The following is a 23,183-nucleotide window of genomic DNA, read 5'->3' as shown; positions in this document are numbered from 1 at the left end:
TCATAAAATATCTAGAAGGCCTAAAGCTTTAACCTTAGGCTGTTTCCTGGCAAAGAAAAATGCTTCAACAGTCAAACAAACAAATATACAAAGCAAACCCTATCAAAGGGGCGAATCAGATTTCCAGAGTTAGAATCGTGTTTAAAAATCCAGTGTACACATCTCAACCAATATCACAATACATAGAAAGTTAGAAGAAAGTATAGCCCAATCAAAAGAATGAAGGGGAAAAAAGGAATAAAATAAATTGAGAAAAACAATTTCTGAGGGATGCTAGATTTTGGAATTACTAGAAACAAATACTTTAAAAACGTCCTAAAGATGGACAAAGAAACAAAGAAAGACAATGATAAAGAGAAGAAAATGATACAGAGACAAAAGGAAATACTGGCAATGAGAAAGAAATTATTTTTTAAAAGAATCAAAAAGAAATTATAGAGCTAACAGTTACAATAACTAAAGTGAAAAATCCACGGAAGGGGGTCTAAATCAGACATGAAGAAAAAGCATCAGCAAATGTTCAGCTCAGTTCAGTTCAGTTGCTCAGTTGTGTCCGACTCTTTGCGACCCCATGGACTTCAGCACGCCAGGCCTCCTTGTCCATCACCAACTCCTGGAGTTTACTCAAACTCATGTCCACTGAGTTGGTGATGCCATCCAACCATCGCATCCTCTGTTATCCCCTTCTCTTCCTGCCTTCATCTTTCCCAGCATCACGGTCTTTTCAAATGAGTTTGCTCCTCGCATCAGGTAGCCAAAGTACTGGAGTTTCAGCTTCAACATCAGTCCTTCCAATGAACACTCAGGACTGATTTCCTTTAGGATGGACTGGTTGGATCTCCTTGCAGTCCAAGGGACTCTCAAGAGTCTTCTCCAACACCACAGTTCAAAAGCATCAATTCTTCAGTGCTCAGCTTTCTTTATAGTCCAATTCTTACATCCATACATGACCACTGGAAACACTATAGCTTTGACTAGATGGACCTTTGTTGGCAACATAATGTCTCTGCTTTTTAATCTGCTGTCTAGGTCGGTCATAACTTTCCTTCCAGGGAGCAAGTGTCTTTTAATTTCATGGCTGCAGTCACCATCTGCAGTGATTTTGGAGCCCCCCAAAATAAAGTCTGCCACTGTTTCCACTGTTTCTCCATCTATTTACCATGAAGTGCTGGGACCAGATGCCATGATCTTAGTTTTCTGAATGTTGAGCTTTAAGCCAACTTTTTTATCTCCTCTTTTACTTTCATCAAGAGGCTTTTTAGTTCTTCACTTTCTGCCATAAGGGTGGTGTCATCTACATATCTGAGATTATTGATATTTCTCCCAGGAATCTTGACTCCAGCTTGGGCTTCATACAGCTGAGCATTTCTCATGATGTACTCTGCGTATAAGTTAAATAAGCAGGGTGACAATATACAGCCTTGACATACTCCTTTTCCTATTTGGAACCAGTCTGTTGTTCTGTATCCAGGTTTAAATGTTCCTTCCTGACCTGGATACAGGTGTCTCAAGAGACAGGTCAGGTGGTCTGATATTCCCATCTCTTGAAGAATTTTCCACAGTTTATTGTGATCCACACAGTCAGAGGCTTTGGCATAGTCAACAAAGCAGAAATAGATATTTTTCTGGAACTCTCTTCCTTTTTCCATGATCCAGCAGATGTTGGCAATTTGATATCTGGTTCCTCTGTCTTTTCTAAAACCAACTTGAACATCTGGAAGTTCATGGTCCACGTATTGTTGAAGCCTGACTTGGAGAATTTTGAGCATTACTTTACTAGCGTGTGAGATGAGTGCAATTGTGTGGTAGTTTGAGCATTCGTTGGCATTGCCTTTCTTAGGGATTGGAGTGAAACTGACCTTTTCCAGTCCTGTGGCCACTGCTGAGTTTTCCAAATTTGCTGGCATACTGAGTGCAGCACTTTCACAGCATCATCTTTCAGGATTTGAAATAGCTCCACTGGAATTCCATCACCTCCACTAGCTTTGTTAGTAGTGATGCTTCCTAAGGCCCACTTGACTTCACATTCCAGGATGTCTGGAATGCAAATGTTAACTGGGGACTGGAATGCAAAAGTAGGAAGTCAAGAAGCACCTGGACTAACAGGCAAATTTGGCCTTGGAGTACAGAATGAAGCAGGGCAAAAGCTAATAGAGTTCTGCCAAGATAACACACTGGTCATAGCAAACACCTTCTTCCAACAACACAAGAGAAGTCTCTGCACATGGACATCACCAGATGGTCAACACTGAAATCAGATTGCTTATATTCTTTGCAGCCAAATATGGAGAAGCTCTATGCTGTTGCTGCAAAGTCGCTTCAGTTGTGTCCAACTCTGTGCAACCCCATAGACAGCAGCCCACCAGGCTCCCCCGTCCCTGGGATTCTCCAGGCAAGAATACTGGGGTGGGTTGGCATTTCCTTCACCAATGAGAAGCTCTATACAGTCAGCAAAAATAAGACTGAGAGCTGACTGTGGCTCAGATCATGAACTCCTTATTGCCAAATTCAGACTTAATTTGAAGAAAGTAGGGGAGGGGAGAAAAAAAAAAAAAAGAAAGTATGGGAAACCACTAGACCATTCAGGTATGACCTAAATCAAATTCCTAATGATTATACATTTGATGGCATCACTGACTCGATGGACGTGAGTCTGAATGAACTCCGGGAGTTGGTGATGGACAGGGAGGCCTGGCGTGCTGCAATTCATGGATTCGCAAGGAGTCGGACACGAGTGAGCGACTGAACCGAATTGAACTGATACAATTGAAGTGTGAAATAGATTTAAGGGACTAGATCTGATAGACAGACTGCCTGATGAAAAATGGATGGAGGTTCGTGACATTGTATAGGAGACTGGGAGCAAGGCCATCCCCAAGAAAAATAAATGCAAAAAAGCAAAATGGCTGTCTGAGGAGGCCTTAGAAATAGCTGTGAAAAGAAAAGAAGCCAAAAGTAAAGGAGAAAAGGAGAGATACACCCATTTGAATTCAGAGTTCCAAAGAATAGCAAGAAGAGATAAGAAAGCCTTCCTCAGTGATCAATGCAAAGAAATAGAGGAAAACAATAGAATGGGAAAGACTAGAGATCTCTTCAAGAAAATTAGAGATACCAAGGGAACATTTCATGCAAAGATGGGCTCAATAAAGGCCAGAAATTGTATGGACCTAACAGAAGTAAAGGATATTAAGAAGAGGTGGCAAATGTTAATAAAGAATAATTGAAATTATCAAGTTTGAGGAACAGAAAAAGAAAAAAAAGAAGAAAAATGAACAAAGTCTATAAGTTGTGAGGATCCATCCTGTGAATTAGCATATATACTGTGGGAGTTCCAGAAAGAGAGAAATCAGCAGATAGCATACTAAAATAAATAATGGCTTAAAATAGCCCCAATTTAATAAAGGTATGAATCTATACGGAGCTTCCCAGATGGTGCTAGTGGTAAAGAACCTGCCTGCCAATGCAGGAGACTTAAGAGCTGTGAGCTCGATCCCTGGATCAGGAAGATCCCCTGGAGGAGGGCACTAAACCTGCTCCAGTAGTCTTGCCTGGAGAATCCCATGGACAGAAGAGCTTGGCAGGCTATAGTCTATTGGGTCACAAAGATTCAGACATTACTGAAGCAGGTTAGCATGAATGAATCCATACCTCCAAGACGCTTAATGAATTTCCAGTAGGATAAACTCAAAGCAACCTACATTAAGACATATTATAATCAACTTCTTGAAAGCCAAAGATAATGAGTAAATATTGAAAGTAGCTAGGAAGAAAGAATACATTACATATATGGTATCTTTAATACAGTGATGAGCCAATTTCTCATCAGAAACCTTGGAAAGACAGTAAGTTGTTAAATTCAAAGTGTTGAAAGACAAAATTGTTAACAGAATTTTATATGATGAAAATGTCCTCAAAATTGAAGTACAAATTAGGACAATCCCAGAAAAGTAAAAGTTGAGGAACATCATTAACACTAGATTTTCCCTGTAAAAAATGCAAAAGGAAAACTTTCTGGTAGTAATAAAAGTCTGCTAAACAGTAACACAAAGCTATATGAAGAAATAAAGATCTGCAGTGATGTGAAATAAATTGTGCAGTAAATTCAATTATAAAAGTTAGTATTTTTGTAGTTCTGGCTGTATATCTAACTTTTAAAAATCTCAAAAATTTATTATATAAATGTTTAAAAACAATTATGTAGTTAGGAACACAATGCATAAATATATAAATTATGACAACAGTAAAAGAAAGAGGATTAATCTATAAAGAAGCGGAGCTATTTTCTGCTATTGGATCAATAGGTCAAGGAATAAGGCATGAGAGTAACTAGAAAATATCTTTTTAAATGAATGAAAACACAAGAGACAAAAAATGTATGGTGAGAAAGCAAGGCCATAGAAAAAATTTTAATTATTGAATTTGAATTTTAGTAATTAAGTAGTGTTCGACTCTTTTGGAACCCCATGGACTATAGCCCACTAAGCCCCTCTGTTCGTGGGATTTTTCAGGCAAGAATACTGGAGTGGGTTGCTATTTCCTACTCCAGGGTATCTTCCCAATTCAAGGATTGAACCCATATCTACTGCATTGACAGGCAGATTCTTTACTATTGAGCCATCAGGGAAGTCCTTATAGCTTTATGTGACTACATTGAAACAGAGGAAAGATCTAAAACAAGCAACCTAAGATTATACTTTAAGAACTATAAAAAGAAGGCTAGCTGGACCAACATGTAGCCAAAGCAAAGAAGTAATGATTATTAAATCAGAGATAAACAAAAAAATAGGTTAAAAATAAAACAAGGAAAATCAAAAAAATAAAAAGCCAGTACTTTAAAAAAGTCAGCAAAATTATCAAACATTTAGCTAAACTGGAAAAGAGAAAAAAGAGAGTTGATGCAAAAAATTAAAATTAAAATGATCCTAGGGAGATTACTAATGGATTTATAGAGATAAAAAGATTATAAGAGAATACAATGGCAGTGTGGCTCAGACAGAAGAGTAGAAAGACCCCAACTCACCTTTTTCCTTAGGCACACTAAAATAGACCCTATTTACAGAGTAATTATTGATGAGAACAAGCAGAGACAGGCTGTAAAGATCTACACCTAAAGATATAAAGAAGGAACTACAATTAGATAGATAGGAAGGATGGAGAAGGAATACAGTCAAGACTCATATCCCCAAGTAGGCCAATTAGCAGAGGTGGTTCCCAAAGACTGAAAGGTTTGAGCCCAATCCTGGACTCCTTGGCCTAGGTATTCTGTGCTCAGAAGAGAATCCCTCAGAGCACTGACTTCAAAGGCAAGTAGGCATTACTTTCAGAGGAGCCAATGGCTTATACTAGTCAATCAGATCTCAGGGAAATTTAGCAGGCAGTGGCTTGAAGCAGGATGTCAGTTCCCTAGATCAGATCAGATCAGTCGCTCAGTCCTGTCTGACTCTTTGCGATGCCATGAATCGCAGCACGCCAGGCCTCCCTGTCCATCACCAGCTCCCGGAGTTCACTGAGACTCACGTCCATTGAGTCAGTGATGCCATTCAGCCATCTCATCCTCTGTCGTCCCCTTCTCCTTTTGCCCCCAATCTCTCCCACCACCAGAGGCTTTTCCAATGAGTCAACTCTTCACATGAGGTGGCCAAAGTACTGGAGTTTCAGCTTTAGCATCATTCCTTCCAAAGAAATCCCAGGGCTGATCTCCTTCAGAATGGACTGGTTGGATCTCCTTGCAGTCCAAGGGACTCTCAAGAGTCTTCTCCAACACCACAGTTCAAAGGCATCAATTCTTTGGCACTCAGCCTTCTTCACAGTCCAACTCTCATATTCATACATGACCACAGGAAAAACCATAGCCTTGACTAGACAAACCTTTGTTGGCAAAGTAATGTCTCTGCTTTTGAATATGCTATCTAGGTTGGTCATAACTTTCCTCCCAAGGAGTAAGCATCTTTCAATTGCATGGCTGCAGTCACCATCTGTAGTGATTTTGGAACCCCCTGAATAAAGTCTGACACTATTTCCACTGTTTCCCCATCTATTTCCCATAAAGTGATGGGACCAGATGCCATGATCTTTGTTTTCTGAATGTTGAGTTTTAAGCCAACTTTTTCACTCTCCTCTTTCACTTTCATCAAGAGGCTTTTGAGTTCCTCTTCACTTTCTGCCATAAGAGTGGTGTCATCTGCATATCTGAGGTTATTGATATTTCTCCCAGCAATCTTGATTCCAGCTTGTGTTTCTTCTAGCCCAGCATTTCTCAAGATGTACTCTGCATATAAGTTAAATAAACAGGGTGACAATATACAGCCTTGACGAACTCCTTTTTCTATTTGCAACCAGTCTGTTGTTCATGTCCAGTTCTAACTGTTGCTTCCTGACCTGCATACAAATTTCTCAAGAGGCAGATCAGGTGGTCTGGTATTCCCATCTCTTTCAGAATTTTCCACAGTTTGTTGTGATCCACACAGTCAAAGGCTTTGGCATAGTCAATAAAGCAGAAATAGATGCTTTTCTGGAACTCTCTTGCTTTTTCCATGATCCATCAGATGTTGGCAATTTGATCTCTGGTTCCTCTGCCTTTTCTAAAACCAGCTTGAATATCTGGAAGTTCACGGTTCACATATTGCTGAAGGCTGGCTTGTAGAATTTTGAGCATTACTTTACTAGCATGTGAGATGAGTGCAATTGTGTGGTAGTTTGAGCATTCTTTGGCATTGCCTTTCTTTGGTATTGGAATGGAAACTGACCTTTTCCAGTCTTGTGGCCACTGCTGAGTTTTCCAAATGTGCTGGCATATTGAGTGCAGCAGTTTCACAGCATCATCTTTCAGGATTTGAAATAGCTCCACTGGAATTCCATCACCTCCACTAGCTTTGTTTGTAGTGATGCTTTCTAAGGCCCACTTGACTTCACATTCCAGGATGTCTGGCTCTAGGTCAGTGATCACACCATCGTGATTATCTGAGTCATGAAGATCTTTTTTGTACAGTTCTTCTGTGTATTCTTGCCATTTCTTCTTAATATCTTCTGCTTCTGTTAGGTCCATACCATTTCTGTCCTTTATCGAGCCCATCTTTGCATGAAATGTTCCTTTGGTATCTCTGATTTTCTTGAAGAGATCCTTAGTCTTTCCCATTCTGTTGTTTTCCTCTATTTCTTTGCCTTGATCACCGAAGAAGGCTTTCTTATCTCTTCTTGCTATTCTTTGAAACTCTGCATTCAGATGTTTATATATTTCCTTTTCTCCTTTGCTTTTCACTTCTCTTCTTTTCACAGCTATTTGTAAGGCCTCCCCAGACAGCCATTTTGCTTTTTTGCATTTCTTTTCTATGGGAATGGTCTGAATCCCTGTCTCCTGTACAATGTCACGAACCTCATTCCATAGTTCATCAGGCACTCTATCTATCAGATCTAGGCCCTTAAATCTATTTGTCACTTCCACTGTATAATCATAAGGGATTTGATTTAGGTCATACCTGAATGGTCTAGTGGTTTTCCCTACCTTCTTCAATTTCAGTCTGAATTTGGCAATAAGGAGTTCATGGTCTGAGCCACAGTCAGTTCCTGGTCTTGTTTTTGCTGACTGTATAGAGCTTCTCCATCTTTGGCTGCAAAGAATATAATCAATCTGATTTCAGTGTTGACCATCTGGTGATGTCCATGTATAGAGTCTTCTCTTGTGTTGTTGGAAGAGGGTGTTTGTTATGACCAGTGCATTTTCTTGGCAAAAATATTAGTCTTTGCCCTGTTTCATTCCGTATTCCAAGGCCAAATTTGCCTGTTACTCCAGGTGTTTCTTGACTTCCTACTTTTGCATTCCAGTCCCCTATAATGAAAAGGACATCTTTTTGGAGTGTTAGTTCTAAAAGGTCTTGTAGGTCTTCATAGAACCGTTCAACTTCAGCTTCTTCTGCATTACTGGTTGGGGCATAGACTTGGATTACTGTGATACTGAATGGTTTGCCTTGGAAATGAACAGAGATCATTCTGTTGTTTTTGAGATTGCATCCAAGTACTACATTTTGGACTCTTTTATTGACCATGATGGCCACTCCATTTCTTCTGAGGGATTCCTGCCTCAGTAGTAGATATAATGGTCATCTGAATTAAATTCACCCATTCCAGTCCATATCAGTTTGCTGATTCCTAGAATGTTGACATTCAGTCTTGCCATCTCTTGTTTGACCACTTCCAATTTGCCTTGATTCATGGACCTGACATTCCAGGTTCCTATGCAATATTGCTCTTTACAGCATTGGACCTTGCTTCTATCACCAGTCACATCCACAGCTGGGTATTCTTTTTGCTTTGGCTCTATCCCTTCATTCTTTCTGGAGTTATTTCTCCACTGATCTCCAGTAGCATATTGGGCACCTACTGACCTGGGGAGTTTCTCTTTCAGTATCCTATCATTTTGCCTTTTCATACTGTTCATGGGGTCAATTTCCTAACCAGATATTAAACCAGGTCTAGGCAGTGAGAGTACTGAGTCCAGGCCATTAGACTGTGAGGGCCAGTAGCAAGTGAAAAGGCCCTGGCTTGTTAGCTTTGTAAAAATTAATTTCAACAAAGAGACCGAAATTAGTGAAACAATTGAAGTGTTTATTGGGAGAAAAAAGAAGAGTACGTGTGAACAGACACACATGGGCAGGTTCTGAGAGAGAGTTGTGATTCGTGGTAGCTTAAATCACTCTGTGGATCATTTCTTTCCAAATTTCATCTGGCTGATATTCCTCTGCCTGACTCTGAGTCTTTTCTGGTATAACTCACAATCTTCCCCTCTGTATGCATGCATCACTTAGCTAGGATGGATTCCATCTCAGAGGCCTGTAGAAAGGTTTATACTACCTATTATGGGGGGGCATTCCCTCTCTTTTTGACCCCTAAGAAGACTTTCTGCACATGTGTAATTGAAAAGGTCTCCTTGACCTCAAGAATGAAAAATATGTGGTCTCTTTATCTGAGCAGAACTCAGCTCCTCTCTGCCCCTGTATCATCTTTATCTTGGATTATTGGTCCACAGGGGACAGACTTCAACTGCTCAGCCCGGGGCCCATCTCTCTGCTGCCTCAAACCCATAACAGAAGGATGCATGCAGCCCAAATAGGGGCACCCCAGTAGCTAATGACAAGACCCTGGCTTGTCTGCTTTGTAAAAATGAAGCAACCAGAGGAGTTTACACTGCTTGGATGCACAGGATGTCTCCTACAAAAGGTCTCTTCTCCAAGATCAAGCAATGTAACCAAACTATAAAATACATAAAATACAACAGAAAGTAAGGTGTCATAAGGTGATAGAAGAATATAGTCAAGTGGAACAACAATATAAAACTCCAGAAAAAAGAACTAAGTGAAATGGAAGCAGGCAATCTACCTAATGGAGAGTTCAATTATTACGGTTGTAAAGATTTTCAAAGAACTTGGAGGAAGAATGGATGAACAGAGTGAGAAGTTAGAAATTTTTAACAAAGAGAAAATATGAAGCACCACCAAATAGAGATGAAGAATATAAAAATTGACATGAAAAATACACTAGAAGGAAAAAACAGTATATTAGATAATGTAGAGAAACAGGTCAGTGAGTAAAAAGATAAAGTACTAGAAAACACTGAAGCTGAAAAGAAATAAAAAAGAATAAAAAGAAATGAGGGCAGCTTAAGAGACCTGCATGACAGCATCAAGCACACTACATTAGTATTATAGGGGACCTGAAGAAGAGGGAGAAAGGGGCAAAGAACATATTTGAAGATATAATAACTAACCTGCAAAGGGAAACAAGCATCCAGTTGTAGGAAGCAGAGACAATCTCAAACAGGACCAATTCAAAAAGGACCACATCAAGACACATTGCAATTAAATGGAAAAAAATGAAGATAAAGAAAAAAATTTTTAAAGCAGCAAGGGAAAAGAAACAAGTTACGTACAAGGAAACTCCCTTAAGACAACAGCTGGTTTTTCAGAAGAAACTGTAAAGGCCAGAATGGAGTAACTTGACATATTTAAAATGATGAAAGGAAAAACCTACTACCAAGAATATTCTATACAGAAAGGTTCACATTCAGATTTGATGGTGAGATAAAAAATTTTGCAAGCAAACAGAAGCTAAAGGAGATTGGAGCCACCAAACCACGTATACAGAAATGTTAAGGGAACTTCTTTAAGTGAGAAAGAAAAGGTCAAAACTGGAAACGTGAAAATTACAAAAGGAAAAATCTCATTGGTGAAGAGAAATATACCACAGTGCTAGTAAATCAGCAAGGTATAAGGCTAGAAGAAAGGTTAAAAGACAAAAGTAGTACAATCAAGTATACTCATAATAAGTAGTTAAGGGATACACAAAACAAGAAGACTTAAAATATGATATCAAAAACACTAAGTGTGGTGGGAGGAGTAAAAACACAAGGTTCTTAAAATGCATTTGCACTTAAGAGATCCGCAACTTAAGATAATCATGTATTTTACATATATTTGTATGCATTTTGCCAAGTACAGTGTGGGGAATGACTATGTAATATCTTTATATGTTGTAACTACATATATCATGATGATCACTTTGAAATGTATAGAAATATCAAATCACTATGTGGTCTAACAGAAACTAACATAGTGTTGTAGGTCAATTATACTTCAAAACAAAAAAAAATTATAGAAATTCATAGAAAAACAGATCAGATTTTTGGTTACCAGAAGCATGGGATTGGGGAAGGGGCAATAGAAGGAAGGTAGTTAGTAGGTTCAAACTTTCAGTTATAAGATAAATACCAGGATGCAATATACATCATAAATTTAATTAATGCTGCTGTATGTTATACACAGAAATTGTCAGGAGAATAACTTCCTGATTTCTCATCTCAGGATTTTTTTTCTAATTAATTTTATACATATATAAGCTGACATGTTCACTAAGCTTATTGTGACAGTCATTTCCTAATATATGTAAGTTGAATCGTTATTCTGTACAACTTAAGCTTACACAGTGTTGTTATGTCAATTATATCACAACAAAACTGGAGGAAAAAAGTGATACAAAAATTGCACAACAAAATTAGACAAACTAGAGGTGATGAATAAATATCTTGAAAAACTCAATTTTACAGCAAATATGGAATTACTTTGATTTTTCATTTACATAATAGTACTAACTCTCAGAGAAGGCAATGGCACCCCACTCCAGTACTCTTGCCTGGAAAATCCCATGGACAGAGGAGCCTGGTAGGCTGCAGTCCATGAGGTTGCTAAGAGTCGGACATGACTGAGTGACTTCACTTTCACTTTTCAGTTTCATGCATTGGAGAAGGAAATGGCAACCCACTCCAGTGTTCTTGCCTGTAGAATCCCAAGGACTGGGGAGCCTGGTGGGCTGCCGTCTATGAGGTCACACAGAGTCGGACACGACTGAAGCGACTTAGCAGCAACTAACTCTCAATATTATGTTTTTATTACCACATCTGCTTTTACTGTCTTAGTAGAAATCTGACAAAATGGTTGAATCAGAATGTGACAGTTGAACATGTCCTATTCAATTACACCTGAAATACACCTGAAATATTCCCAGTGAAATGTGTTATGCAAATTTGCACCATAAAAATCCATAAATGTCAAATTATACACTTCTTTTTTAAAAGACTTTAGCAATATTTTATTATAAGAATTTAAAAATTTCTCTTCCATTTTTATTGAATGTTATTTAACTCTTCAACTGTCTTTTGCACCTTCTGAAAAATGTGTTGTATAAAAATCACACATTTCCAGTCATCTATAATTGCATGTCTATGACCCAAGAATCATTAAATTAATTAATTTTTTAAAAATTATACAAATTTTAAGGGTTACTTTCTATTTATAGTTACCACAAACTATTGTCTGTGTTCTTCATGTTGTACAATACATCCCTGAGCTTATCTTATACCCAATATTTTGTGCTTCCTACTCCCCTAGGCTTATATTACCCTTCTTCCCTTCCCCACTGGTAACCACTAGTTTCTTCAATATATCTGTGAGTCTGATAAAAAAAAAAGAAAAGAAATAGATTATTTCAACAGACATATCAAATTAAGAGATTGACTTATCATTATAATAAAAAATCTCTCCTAGAGGAAAAATCCAGGAGAGATCATATCACTAGTAAAGTCTATCAGACTTTTAAACAATAAAATAAACTAATCATTTCCAAATTTTCAAAAAATTTTAAGGGAACACTAAATAATTCTATGAGACCACATTCACCCTGATACAAAAGCCACATAGACACATCACAAAACATAAAATTATAGACCATGATCAGTTTAAAATGTAAATATTAAAATATTCAATTTCAGATCAAATCCAGTAGAATATTGAAAAAGAGTATTCACCATAATGAAGTGTTTAATTTCCTCATATGAGGATGGTTAAGCAAAAGTAAATCAATCAGTATAATAACTTGATATGAGTGTAATGATCAGACCGACAGTTACAGAGAAGAAAATTGTGGCTACCAGTGGGGAAGGGCAGAAGGGTAATATATGCGTAGGGGAATAGGAAGCACAAAATATTGGGTATAACATAAGCTCAGGGATGTATTGTACAACATGAGGAACATAGCCAATACTTTCTGACAACTATAAATGCAAAGTAACCCTTAAAATTTATACAGTTTTTTAAAAGTTAATTAATTTAATGTTATTTGGTTTGTAGACATGTTATGCATGACTGGAACTGTGTAATTTTTATAGTAACCCATTTTTCAGAAGATGCAAGAGATAGTTAAAGAGTTAGGTGACATTCAATAACAAGGGGAAAAAAAACAAAACAAAACAAAACAATCATTACAAGCTACACATTAAAGAAAGCTGACAAAATCCAATTTCTCTCATGGTAAAAATTCTTAAGAAACTAAGAAGAGTGAAAAAAAGCCCTCAACATGATACAGAGTATTAAAAAAAAAAAAAAAATCTAGTATCAAGCTCAATGATGGAACCTGAAAGCTTTCCTCCTAAGATCAGGAAAAATACAAGAATGGCTACTTTCACTGCTGCTATTTAACTTTTACTAGAAGTTCAGCATGGAAATGATACAAGAAACAGAAATGAAAGCCATTCATGCACATTAGAGTGACAGGTAAAACAATGTGTATTTGCAGATGACATGATCCTATACATAGAAAATCTCCAAGAATTCACAAAAAACTGCTACTGCTGCTAAGTCACTTCAGTCGTGTCCGACTCTGTGCGACCCCATAGACGGCAGTCTACCAGGCTCCCCTGTCCCTGGGATTCTCCAGGCAAGAGTACCTACTAGGGCTAAAAACCAAATTTAACAAAAGTGTAGAATACAAGATTCACACACAAAAATCAGTTTTGCTTATTATGCACACAGTATCAATGAACACACTGACTGTGAAATTTTAAAACTTCCTTTACAAGAACAATGAAACAATTTAAATACTTAAGAATTAATCTGACCGAGGAAGTTACATATTTACATGTGGAAAACTACAAAACATTATCATTGTAAGGAATTAAAGAATGCCTAAATACATGGAAAGTCATCCTGTGTCCATGGATAGGAACATTTAGCATGTTAAAATGTCAACACTATCCAAAGTAATCTATAGATTTATTAAATGCCTATCAAAACTCTTTAACAGCCTTTTTTGTAGAAATGAAATATCCAATTAACAACCTCATATGGAATTTCAAGAACCACAAATAGACAAACAATATTGAAAAACAAAAAAAGTGAAAGGACTCACATTTTAAAACATTGAAATTAGAAACATTATAAACCAACAGTAAATTAACAGTGTGGTACTAGAAGGGTAGACATATAAACCAATGGAATAGAAGACAAATTGGAATTAACCTTCATATATATGGCTAACTGATTTTCAACAAGTGTGAAAGACCATTCAATTGGAAAAGGACAGTCACTTCTTGACACATTGTACTAATAAAACTCTGATATCCACATGTAAAAGAATGAAGACATATCATATATATATAAATTACCTCAAGATGGATCAAAGTATGAAAATTTAGAAGTAAAATTACAGCAATTTATAAGAAAATCCTAAGGGAAAACTTCATCACATAAATTATGTTGTGATTTCCTAGATATGAGGCAAAAAGAATAGGTAATAAAAGAAAAGAAAATCAGATTTCATCAAAGAATTCTCCAGGGCACAACACTGGAGTGGGTAGCCTTTCCCTCCTCCAGGGGATCTTCCCAACCAGGTATCAAACCCAGGTCTCCTGCATTGCAGGTGGATTCTTTACCAGATGAGTTCTCAGGGAAGCACACTGATATTGGAAGAATACTGGAGTGGGTTCCTATTTCCTCCTCCAGGGAATCTTCCTGACCCAGGGATTGAATCTGCATCCCTGCCACTGCAGGTGGATTCTTTAACAGTTGAGCCACTGGAGAAGCCCAAAATGATGCATGTGAAAGGGAAAGTGTCTTTTTGACTCTTTGTGGCCTCATGGACTGTAACCCACCAGGCTCCTCTTTCTATAGAATTCTCCAGGCAAGAATCCTGGAGTGAGTTGTCATTCCCTTCTCCAGGGGATCTTCGCAATCCAGGGATCTATCCTGGGTTTCCCACATTGCAGGCAGATTCTTTACCATCTGAGCTACCAGGGAAGCCCATGGGCTGTGGAAAACATTTTGTGTTTTCTCAGAAAGTTAAACATGGATATATCATACAAACCAGTCATTCTAATTCTGGCTATATATCCAAAAGAATTGAAATCATGGGCTCAAACAGCTACTTGCACACCAGTGGTCACAGCATCATTATTCACAATCATGAAATGACTGGATAAAATGTGACATATACACACAAAGAAATATTATTCACCTTTTAAAAGAAGGAAATCCTGATATGTTACAATATGTATGAACTTTGAGACATAACATTAAGTGAAATAATGTTAAGTCAGAAAGTACTGCATGATTCCACTGAGATTACCAGAGTAGTTAAATCTGCAGAGACAGAAAATAAAATAGAAGTCACCGGGGGTTATGAAGTGAAGGGAATAGGGAGTTACTGCTGAATGATACAGAGTTATGCAGGGATGATGAAGACATTTGGGATGCTGATAGTGCTGATGGTTTCATAACACTGTGGATTGTAATGCCTAATGTAAGTTCTAGTCACACAATACCTTAAAATTATAAATATCATTATGTATATTTTATTATAATAAAGACAATACTCGATTCTATATCACTACCAAGTATATAACAAAGGTCAGAGTGCTAACAAGCTCTTAGGTAAATAACATCCATCCCCTTTACCTCTGAAAATTTTGTTGCGAAATCTCCTTTACCAGAATAACCTAGTAATGCCAATACATAATTGTTTCAGGTAAAGATTTTCCTTGTATCCTTCATCTTTTAAGTGAGAACTAACTTGTTAGTATATAGATTAGGATTATTGTAAGCATTTGAAAATATGATTGTAATGTCAATGGTTTAAAAACATTCATTACTTAATCACTAAGGCATCATTGCTTGTGTAATACCTGGAGGCATTAAACCTGATTAATTCTAAGTTAACTGCCTCCTTCTGACAGGATATGGTTCTAAAAATCTTCAAATGAAGTAAAGACACTTGCCTTAACAGGTTCTGTGGAAATATGGAGGAAAGAAACCAGAAAATTTAGGAGCCAATACCCGGATATATGAATGGATTCCACAGAATGATCTTCTGGGTAAGACCAAAGAGAAGAAAATCAAACAGAAATAAATAAGGGATAATCTGAATAATTACTCAATAACAAATAAATCCAAAACATTTGTTTTCAAAATAAGAAATAAAAACCTTGATGGCTTCTTCACATTTCTTCTGGAGTTTGTTAAAGAAAAATTATCCATGACACTTGTTAAAGACTAAACTGAAGTGAAGTGCAGTGAAAGTTTCTCAGTCATGTCCGACTCTTTACTACCCCATGGACTATACAGTCCACGGAATTCTCCCGGCCAGAATACTGGAGTGGGTAGCCTTTCCCTTCTCCAGGGGATCTTCCCAACCCAGGGATTGAACTAGGGTCTTCTGCATTGCAAGTAGATTCTTTACCAAGAATCCTGAGCTATCAAAAAAAGCCCCAAAAGACTGTAAAGAACACTTTATCCAAGGCCATCAGGATGAATACTACTGCAATAGACTTTCACAGCAAATCAGAGATTGGACTCCATCTGAGTCAAAAAGGAAAAGTGGAAAATTTATAGACAAAGTACAGAGTGGATGGTCATTAGATAAAAAATTAATAAGAGTAAGCATCACAGACAAGGGGTGGGGATTCTGGAAAAAACAACTGAATCAGATTCTTGCTGAAGGCAGGCCAGAGTGATCAGGTATCAAATAGGGGGACGGTGAAGGATGAATCAATAATCAGAGAGGTGATCAAATATCAAGGTTTCAAGAGTCTAGGGAAACTGACTTCATAGGATGCTTGCTAAAATTAGGTAACGCAGATATAAAAAAGAAACCCCCAAACCAGGACCTAGCTTAGAAGAGAGTTCAGAGGAGCCTGACTAGACTTTGGTCAAGGATAGAATCTTTTTCAAGCTCTAACATAAATATGGGTTTTATAATTCTTCCACTTACGATATAATCTCTGCCTCTTCAGAATCAGGGTAAAGGAAAGTACCTTTAGATAAGGCTCTCATTACTTTTTGTATAGAATATGGCAACACCTTTCTGACTCTGTGTATCCATTTTCTCCTCTGTGTCCATCCGCCTCTCTGGACTTTCCCTGCAGTAACTATTTAGGGGGAAAAAATCTGGCAAACCATTTCGTCATCTAGCATATTACGAATGGCCCCAGATTACTATAAAATTACATGCACAATTCTGTTTTCTTAAACAGGTACTTAATGAACTTGCCTTGGTCTATCTTTCTATCCTGTGCTGCCAACATTCTCACAGTGAAACCCTGCATATCTCTCCTCCCATGTCTCATTCACAGAAGCATTTTTTCTTAAATCCCTCGATCCTGTTTATTAAAGCATCATCATCCCAATTACTTGTCCAATGGCAGGTACTCTCCATCATTTAACTCTGCACAAATTTTTCAGAGGTTTATGGAATGACTCACTTGCTGGAATCACTAATTGCTGCTTAGCATGGAATAATCAATTGCTACTTTATTTAGCACCTATAGGAATCTATATATGGCTTCATTGTACACAATCATATAGAAGATGCTACCTAACTGAATTAACTGTTTATAAAGATATTATGGCTTTCTGTTTCTAAAACTCTTTCAATTTAGAATACTGATTTTTTTTTTTTCTTTTTAGGTCATCCCCAAACCAGAGCTTTTATCACTCACTGTGGAACCAATGGGGTCTATGAAGCTATCTACCATGGGGTCCCTATGGTGGGAATCCCCCTGTTTGGTGATCAGTATGGTAATGTTGCTCGTGTTAAAGCCAAAGGAGCAGCTGTCGAATTAGACTTGCAAAGAATGACGAGTTCCGATCTGCTTAACGCTTTGAAGGCAGTTATTAACAACCCTATGTGAGTATAAAGTATACAGTTTTCTGAGAAACATTGGTATTTTAAAAGGAGTAATTGTTTCATTCAGTTTAATTCAATACTTTTATATAATCACCAGGACATATCTAACATCAAATAAATTATTGTCATATATTTCTCAAATTCTATGAAAATATTTACCTATTGTTACTGGAGAATAGATTTCATCCTCAAAGAAATGCTAAATTTATTTAAATAAGCTAAACTATTTTTAAAGAGTCACACATACTTTTGCTAATATTATTTTTTGTTCATGTGCATGCTTAGTACTAAGTCATGTCGGCTCTTTTGCAACCTTATTGACTTTAGTTCACCAGTCTCCTCTGTCTGTGGGATTCTACAGGCAAGAATACAGGAGTGAGTTGCCATTTCCTTCTCCAGGGGAAATGGAGGTTTTTATATATAAAAACCTATATAATCCAGGGGCTCTTCCTGACCCAGGGATCCAACCCACATCTCCTGCATTGGCAGGCATATTCTTTACCACTGAGCCACCTGGGAAGCCATTTATTATGTCTTTAAAATTACAAATATTACTACTATAAAGAATTTAGGCAATGTGACAGAAATATAGAGAAATAAAGTTGAAAAAAATCACGTAGCTCTCATCAGGTATCTATAACCTATTACCAGTATAGAAATATTACTTCAGATATTTCTTTGTGCTAATTTACAAATAGAAAAGAAAAAAATGTATTAAAATGGGACCAGGCTACATTTTGGGACTTCTCTGGTGGCTCAGATGGTAAAGAATCTGCCTGCAATGCAGGAGAGGTTTGATCCCTAGGTCAGGAATATCTCCTGGAGAAGAAAATGGCCACCTACTTCAGTATTCTTAGCTAGAGAATTCCATGGACAGAGGAGCCTGGAGACCTACAGTCCATGGGGTTGCAAGAGTTAGACACAACTGAAGCAACTTTGCACAGCATGCTTGGTATATCTATTCCTGAATGATTTGTTTTTATTAATTTTTTATCTGACAAATTTTTTTTTCTGTGTCTTAGAGCTATTGTTTTTTCCTTGTTTTCCTGAAATGTATCTAGAGGTACTTATTCATTAAATTCTTGTATATTAAGAAAGACCTGTCTTTTTTTTTTTTAACCAAATGGTGACAGGGTTTTGCATACTTTTTTATTTTGGCTCACAATTCTGTTTCTCAGAACTTTCTACATATATTTCATTATTTTTCTCCAATTTAATGTTCTGTACTCTCTATCAATGATAAGTGCACTTCAGTGTGGGAGAATAACCTTCCTCCTCCATCTCCTTCACAAACCCAAAGGAATACTTCCTCTAAGTGAGCCATTAAGAACCCTAAATCTAGAGCCTATTTTACAGAGAGAAATAACTCGGAAAGAGAAAAACAAAATCTAGATTTTCAGAATCTAGAAAAATGGTACTGATGAACCTGTTTACAGGTGAGGAACAGAGACACAGATGTAGAGAGGATGGTATTGTGGACTCAGCAGGGGAAGAAGAGGGTGGGACAAATTGAGAAGAGTAGCACTGACATACCATCGACTTACTCTCAGCCCTTACTTCTTGCCCAGAGGATCACATCAAGCTTCTTGTTTTCATCTGAAATGTCAGGGCCATGAAAATCTCAGACTGAAATCTTTCCTGCTGTTGTTGAAAACTAGCTCCTTTTAGCACTAATACTGAACCAGGGAGAGGGAAGAGAAGTACAGGAAGAGTTATTTTCTCATAGCTCTGCCCCTTAAATGCTGTTTCTGTCACTATTATGTTCCCAGCACCACATTCAGCAAAAGAGATAAAAATTCTGTATTCTCAAATGACATATTCTACATTCCTCTTTCTGAATCTTTAAAATGCTACTTTTAGTTAGAAATTCTCCCCTACCTCCAATTATTATAGAGACTATCCAACAAATATAGGAATATCCAACAAATTTCAGTTAATAAATTACCATATCTAGAAATATCTCAAGAGGAAAAAAAAAAACTTTCATGTATATTCTGTGCTCTTGGTGATATCATTTATGACATAATATATTCATAATTATGTAATATACTTTTAATAGTATATGACAATTTTAGGTATATCATGTCCTTAACAAAATTTTCAAGTGGCTATCTATATATTCAATCCTTAGCTATAAAGAGAATGCTATGAAGTTATCAAGAATTCACCATGATACACCAGTGAAGCCCCTCAAACGAGCAGTCTTCTGGATTGAGTTTATCATGCGTCACAAAGGAGCCAAACACCTTCGACCAGCCTTCCACGACCTCACCTGGTACCAGCACCACTCTTTGGATGTGATTGGCTTCCTGCTAGCTTGTGTGGCAACTATTATATTCCTGGTCACTAAATGTTGCCTGTTTTGTTGTGGGAAGTTTGGTAAAATTTCAAAGAAGAAAAAGAGAGAGTAGTTTTTGTTTTTTTCAACAGTTGGACTAGAAACCTTGATGAAATCCACCTGAATTATCCCAGGCACTGATTTGAACAGATTTCTACTCACTTGGGTTCTTGTCCATTCCTCAGCTTATTGAGTCAAAGGTCAAACTCTCACTCCAAAAATATGCCACATGATTTATAATTATGATTTAAAAGAATCTTTTATTTAAAAACAGAGGATAAACAAATAAACACATAAAAGTTGCTACCATTAATGATGTAGTGGTTTACTTCATTCATTGCTTTCAGTTCAATCAGTTGAGATGCTGTTTGAGGCCTTACCAACATAACGAGGAATTCTATTTTCAGTACTAACCATATTGAATATTTCCTTAATATCTGACATGATTTTGGGTTCCACATTCTAAAGGAACTAGACAAGGAGTAATGTAGAGCACACTCTAGTCAGAGCTTTCCTTCCAGTCAGGATGATCAGGAACTCATAGGGTTTCTACTCCTCTGTAAAGCACATTTTACACCATCAATTTTCTTTCATATCATACATTAGATGTTGTCCCTCTTGAAATACAAAGCTTTGCTTTGTATTTGATTGAAGATTGTCCTTCATTTGGGTATTAGTAATGATAACACTCATTTGATGATAATAATAGTACTTAATTTGTATTGTAACACTTCATAGCTTCAGAGAACTAGTGATTACCATATATTAGCATGGTTGTTGGTATGATGGAGCAAAAGTAAATGGCTGGAATTTAATACCCATCCTTTCAAAGTAACAATTTTTTAAACATTTATTTTAATTAATTAATTTATTTATCTTTCACTGTGTTATGTCTTCATTGCTGCACATGGGCCTTCTCTAGGTGTGGTGAGGAGGAGCTACTCTAGTTGCAGTCTGCGGGCTTTTCATTGAGGTGGTTTCTTTTACTGCAGAGCACAGGCTCTAGGATACGTGAGTGTCAGTAGTTGTAGCCTGTGGGCTCTAGAGAGGGAGTTCAGTAGTTTTACTGAACAGGCTTAGTTGCCTCATGGCAGGTGAGATCTTCCTGGACCAGGGAATGAACTTGTGTCTCCTTCAGTGGCAGGTGGATTCTTAACTACTGGACCAACAGGCAAACCCTAAACTAACTTAAACATTTTTTCCCCTATTAATTTTACTTAGAACATATACATTTGGAGAGAAGGAGCAAACTTCTTAGAGCTATACTGCATATTTACTGGGGAAAATGCATTTCTCAGAAATGCTATTTGCTGTGGGAATGATTTCTCCATTTAAAGAGAAATTCAGTGGATTTTCTCATTTCTTCCTTCACTTCCACCACTTCCCCTGGTCTTATAAATGGTCCTTTGATCACTATTACAAGCACAAGTACTTAGGCTTCTTACTAACTAGCATCTGCTGGAAATCTGCAGTAAGCTTGAAAACACAGCTTGAATTTTAATAAAAAGAGTTATCTCTTAAAAAAAAAAAGGAACATTCCCTTTCTTTCTTCTCTAATCATATAGGATCAGTTTTGGGAGGTCTGGACAATGATTTTGAATTACCCAATTCTCCCTTTTAAAAAAGATGTCTCTAATATTCTTTTCTAAAAGTCTATCTCCAAAAAGTTATTTAACATAATACACAGTTGTATGGGATCACTGATTCAATGGGCATGAGTTTGAGTAAACTCCGGGAGTTGGTGATGGACAGGGAGGCCTGGCATGCTGCAGTCCATGGGGTCACGAAGAGTCGGATGCGATAGAACTCAACTGAACTGATATCAACCAGATTTAATAATAATTTATCATCAGTTCAGTTCAGTTCAGTTGCTCAGTCATGTCCGACTCTTTCCCACCCCATGAATCACAGCATGCCAGGCCTCCCTGTCCATCACCAACTCCCGGAGTTCACTCAAACTCACGTCCATCGAGTGGGTGATGCCATCCAGCCATCTCATCCTCTGTCATCCCCTTCTCCTCCTGCCCCCAATCCCTCTCAACATCAGAGTCTTTTCCATGAGTCAACTCTTCGCATGAGGTGGCCAAAGTACTGGAGTTTCAGCTTTAGCATCATTCTTTCGAAAGAACACCCAGGGCTGATCTCCTTTAGAATGGATTGGTTGGATCTCCTTGCAGTCCAAGGGACTCTCAAGAGTCTTCTCCAACACCACAGTTCAAAAGCATCAATTCTTCAGCGCTCAGCTTTCTTCACAGTCCAACTCTCACATCCATACATGACTACTGGAAAAATCATAGCTTTGACTAGATGGACCTTTGTTGGCAAAGTAATGTCTCTGCTTTTAAAAATGGGGCCACCCAAAATGGACGGGTCATGCTGGAGAGGTCTGACAGAATGTGGTCCACTGGAGAAGGGAATGGCAAACCCCTTCAGTATTCTTGCCTTGAGAACCCCATGAACAGTATGAAAAGGCAAAAAGATAGGACACTGAAAGATGAACTACCCAGGTCCGTAGGTGCCCAATATGCTACTGGAGGTCAGTGGAGAAATAACTCCAAAAGAAGAAAGGGATGGAACCAGAGCAAAAACATTACCCAGTTGTGGATGGGGCTGGTGATAGAAGCAAGGTCTGATGCTGTATGTTAGGTCCATCAATCAAGGCAAATTGGAAGTGGCAAAAGAAGAGATGGCAAGAGTGAACATCGACATTCTAGGAATTACTGAACTAAGATGGACTGGAATGGGTGAATTTAACTCAGATGACCATTATATCTACTACTATAGGCAGGAATCCCTTAGAAGAAATGGAGTAACCATCATGGTCAACAAAAGAGTCTGAAATGCAGTACTTGGATGCAATCTCAAAAACAACAGAATGATCTCTGTTCATTTCCAAGGCAAACCATTCAATATCACGGTAATCCAAGACTATGCCCCAACCAGTAACGCTGAAGAAGCTCTAGTTGAATGGTTCTATAAAGACATACAAGACCTTTTAAAACTAACACCCAAAAAGATGTCCTTTTCATTATAGGGGACTGGAATCCCAAAGTAGTAAGTCAGGAAACAGCTGGAATAACAGGCAGTTTTGGTCTTGGAGTTCAGAATGAAGCAGGGGAAAGGCTAATAGAGTTTTGCCAAGAGAACGCACTGGGCATAGCAAACACCCTCTTCCAACAACACAAGAGAAGACTCTATACATGGACATCACCAGATGGTCAACACCAAAATCAGACTGATTATATTATTTGCAGCCAAAGATGGAGAAGCTCTATACAGTCAGCAAAAACAAGACCAGGAGCTGAATGTGGCTCAGATCATGAACTCCTTATTGCCAAATTCA

The 23,183-nt window shown here is 37.7% G+C and overlaps 1 protein-coding gene across 1 annotated transcript in view; it reads left to right on the top strand.

Moving 5' to 3' along the window:
- The window catches only part of LOC109560536 (UDP-glucuronosyltransferase 2C1-like), a 37,125-nt gene extending 16,972 nt beyond the window's left edge, over nt 1–20,153 (top strand). The window contains exons 4-6 of the mRNA XM_019962857.2: nt 15,604–15,691; nt 17,283–17,502; nt 19,634–20,153. Of these exons, the coding sequence (XP_019818416.1) occupies nt 15,604–15,691; nt 17,283–17,502; nt 19,634–19,913 (588 nt within the window). The 3' untranslated portion in view covers nt 19,914–20,153. The remainder of the gene's footprint in view (nt 1–15,603; nt 15,692–17,282; nt 17,503–19,633) is intronic.
- The last annotated feature ends 3,030 nt before the right edge of the window (nt 20,154–23,183 follow it).

The sequence above is a fragment of the Bos indicus genome, chromosome 6, assembly GCF_029378745.1.
Source record: "Bos indicus isolate NIAB-ARS_2022 breed Sahiwal x Tharparkar chromosome 6, NIAB-ARS_B.indTharparkar_mat_pri_1.0, whole genome shotgun sequence".
Lineage (NCBI taxonomy): Eukaryota > Metazoa > Chordata > Mammalia > Artiodactyla > Bovidae > Bos > Bos indicus.
This window is presented reverse-complemented; position numbering and strand designations above follow the sequence as displayed.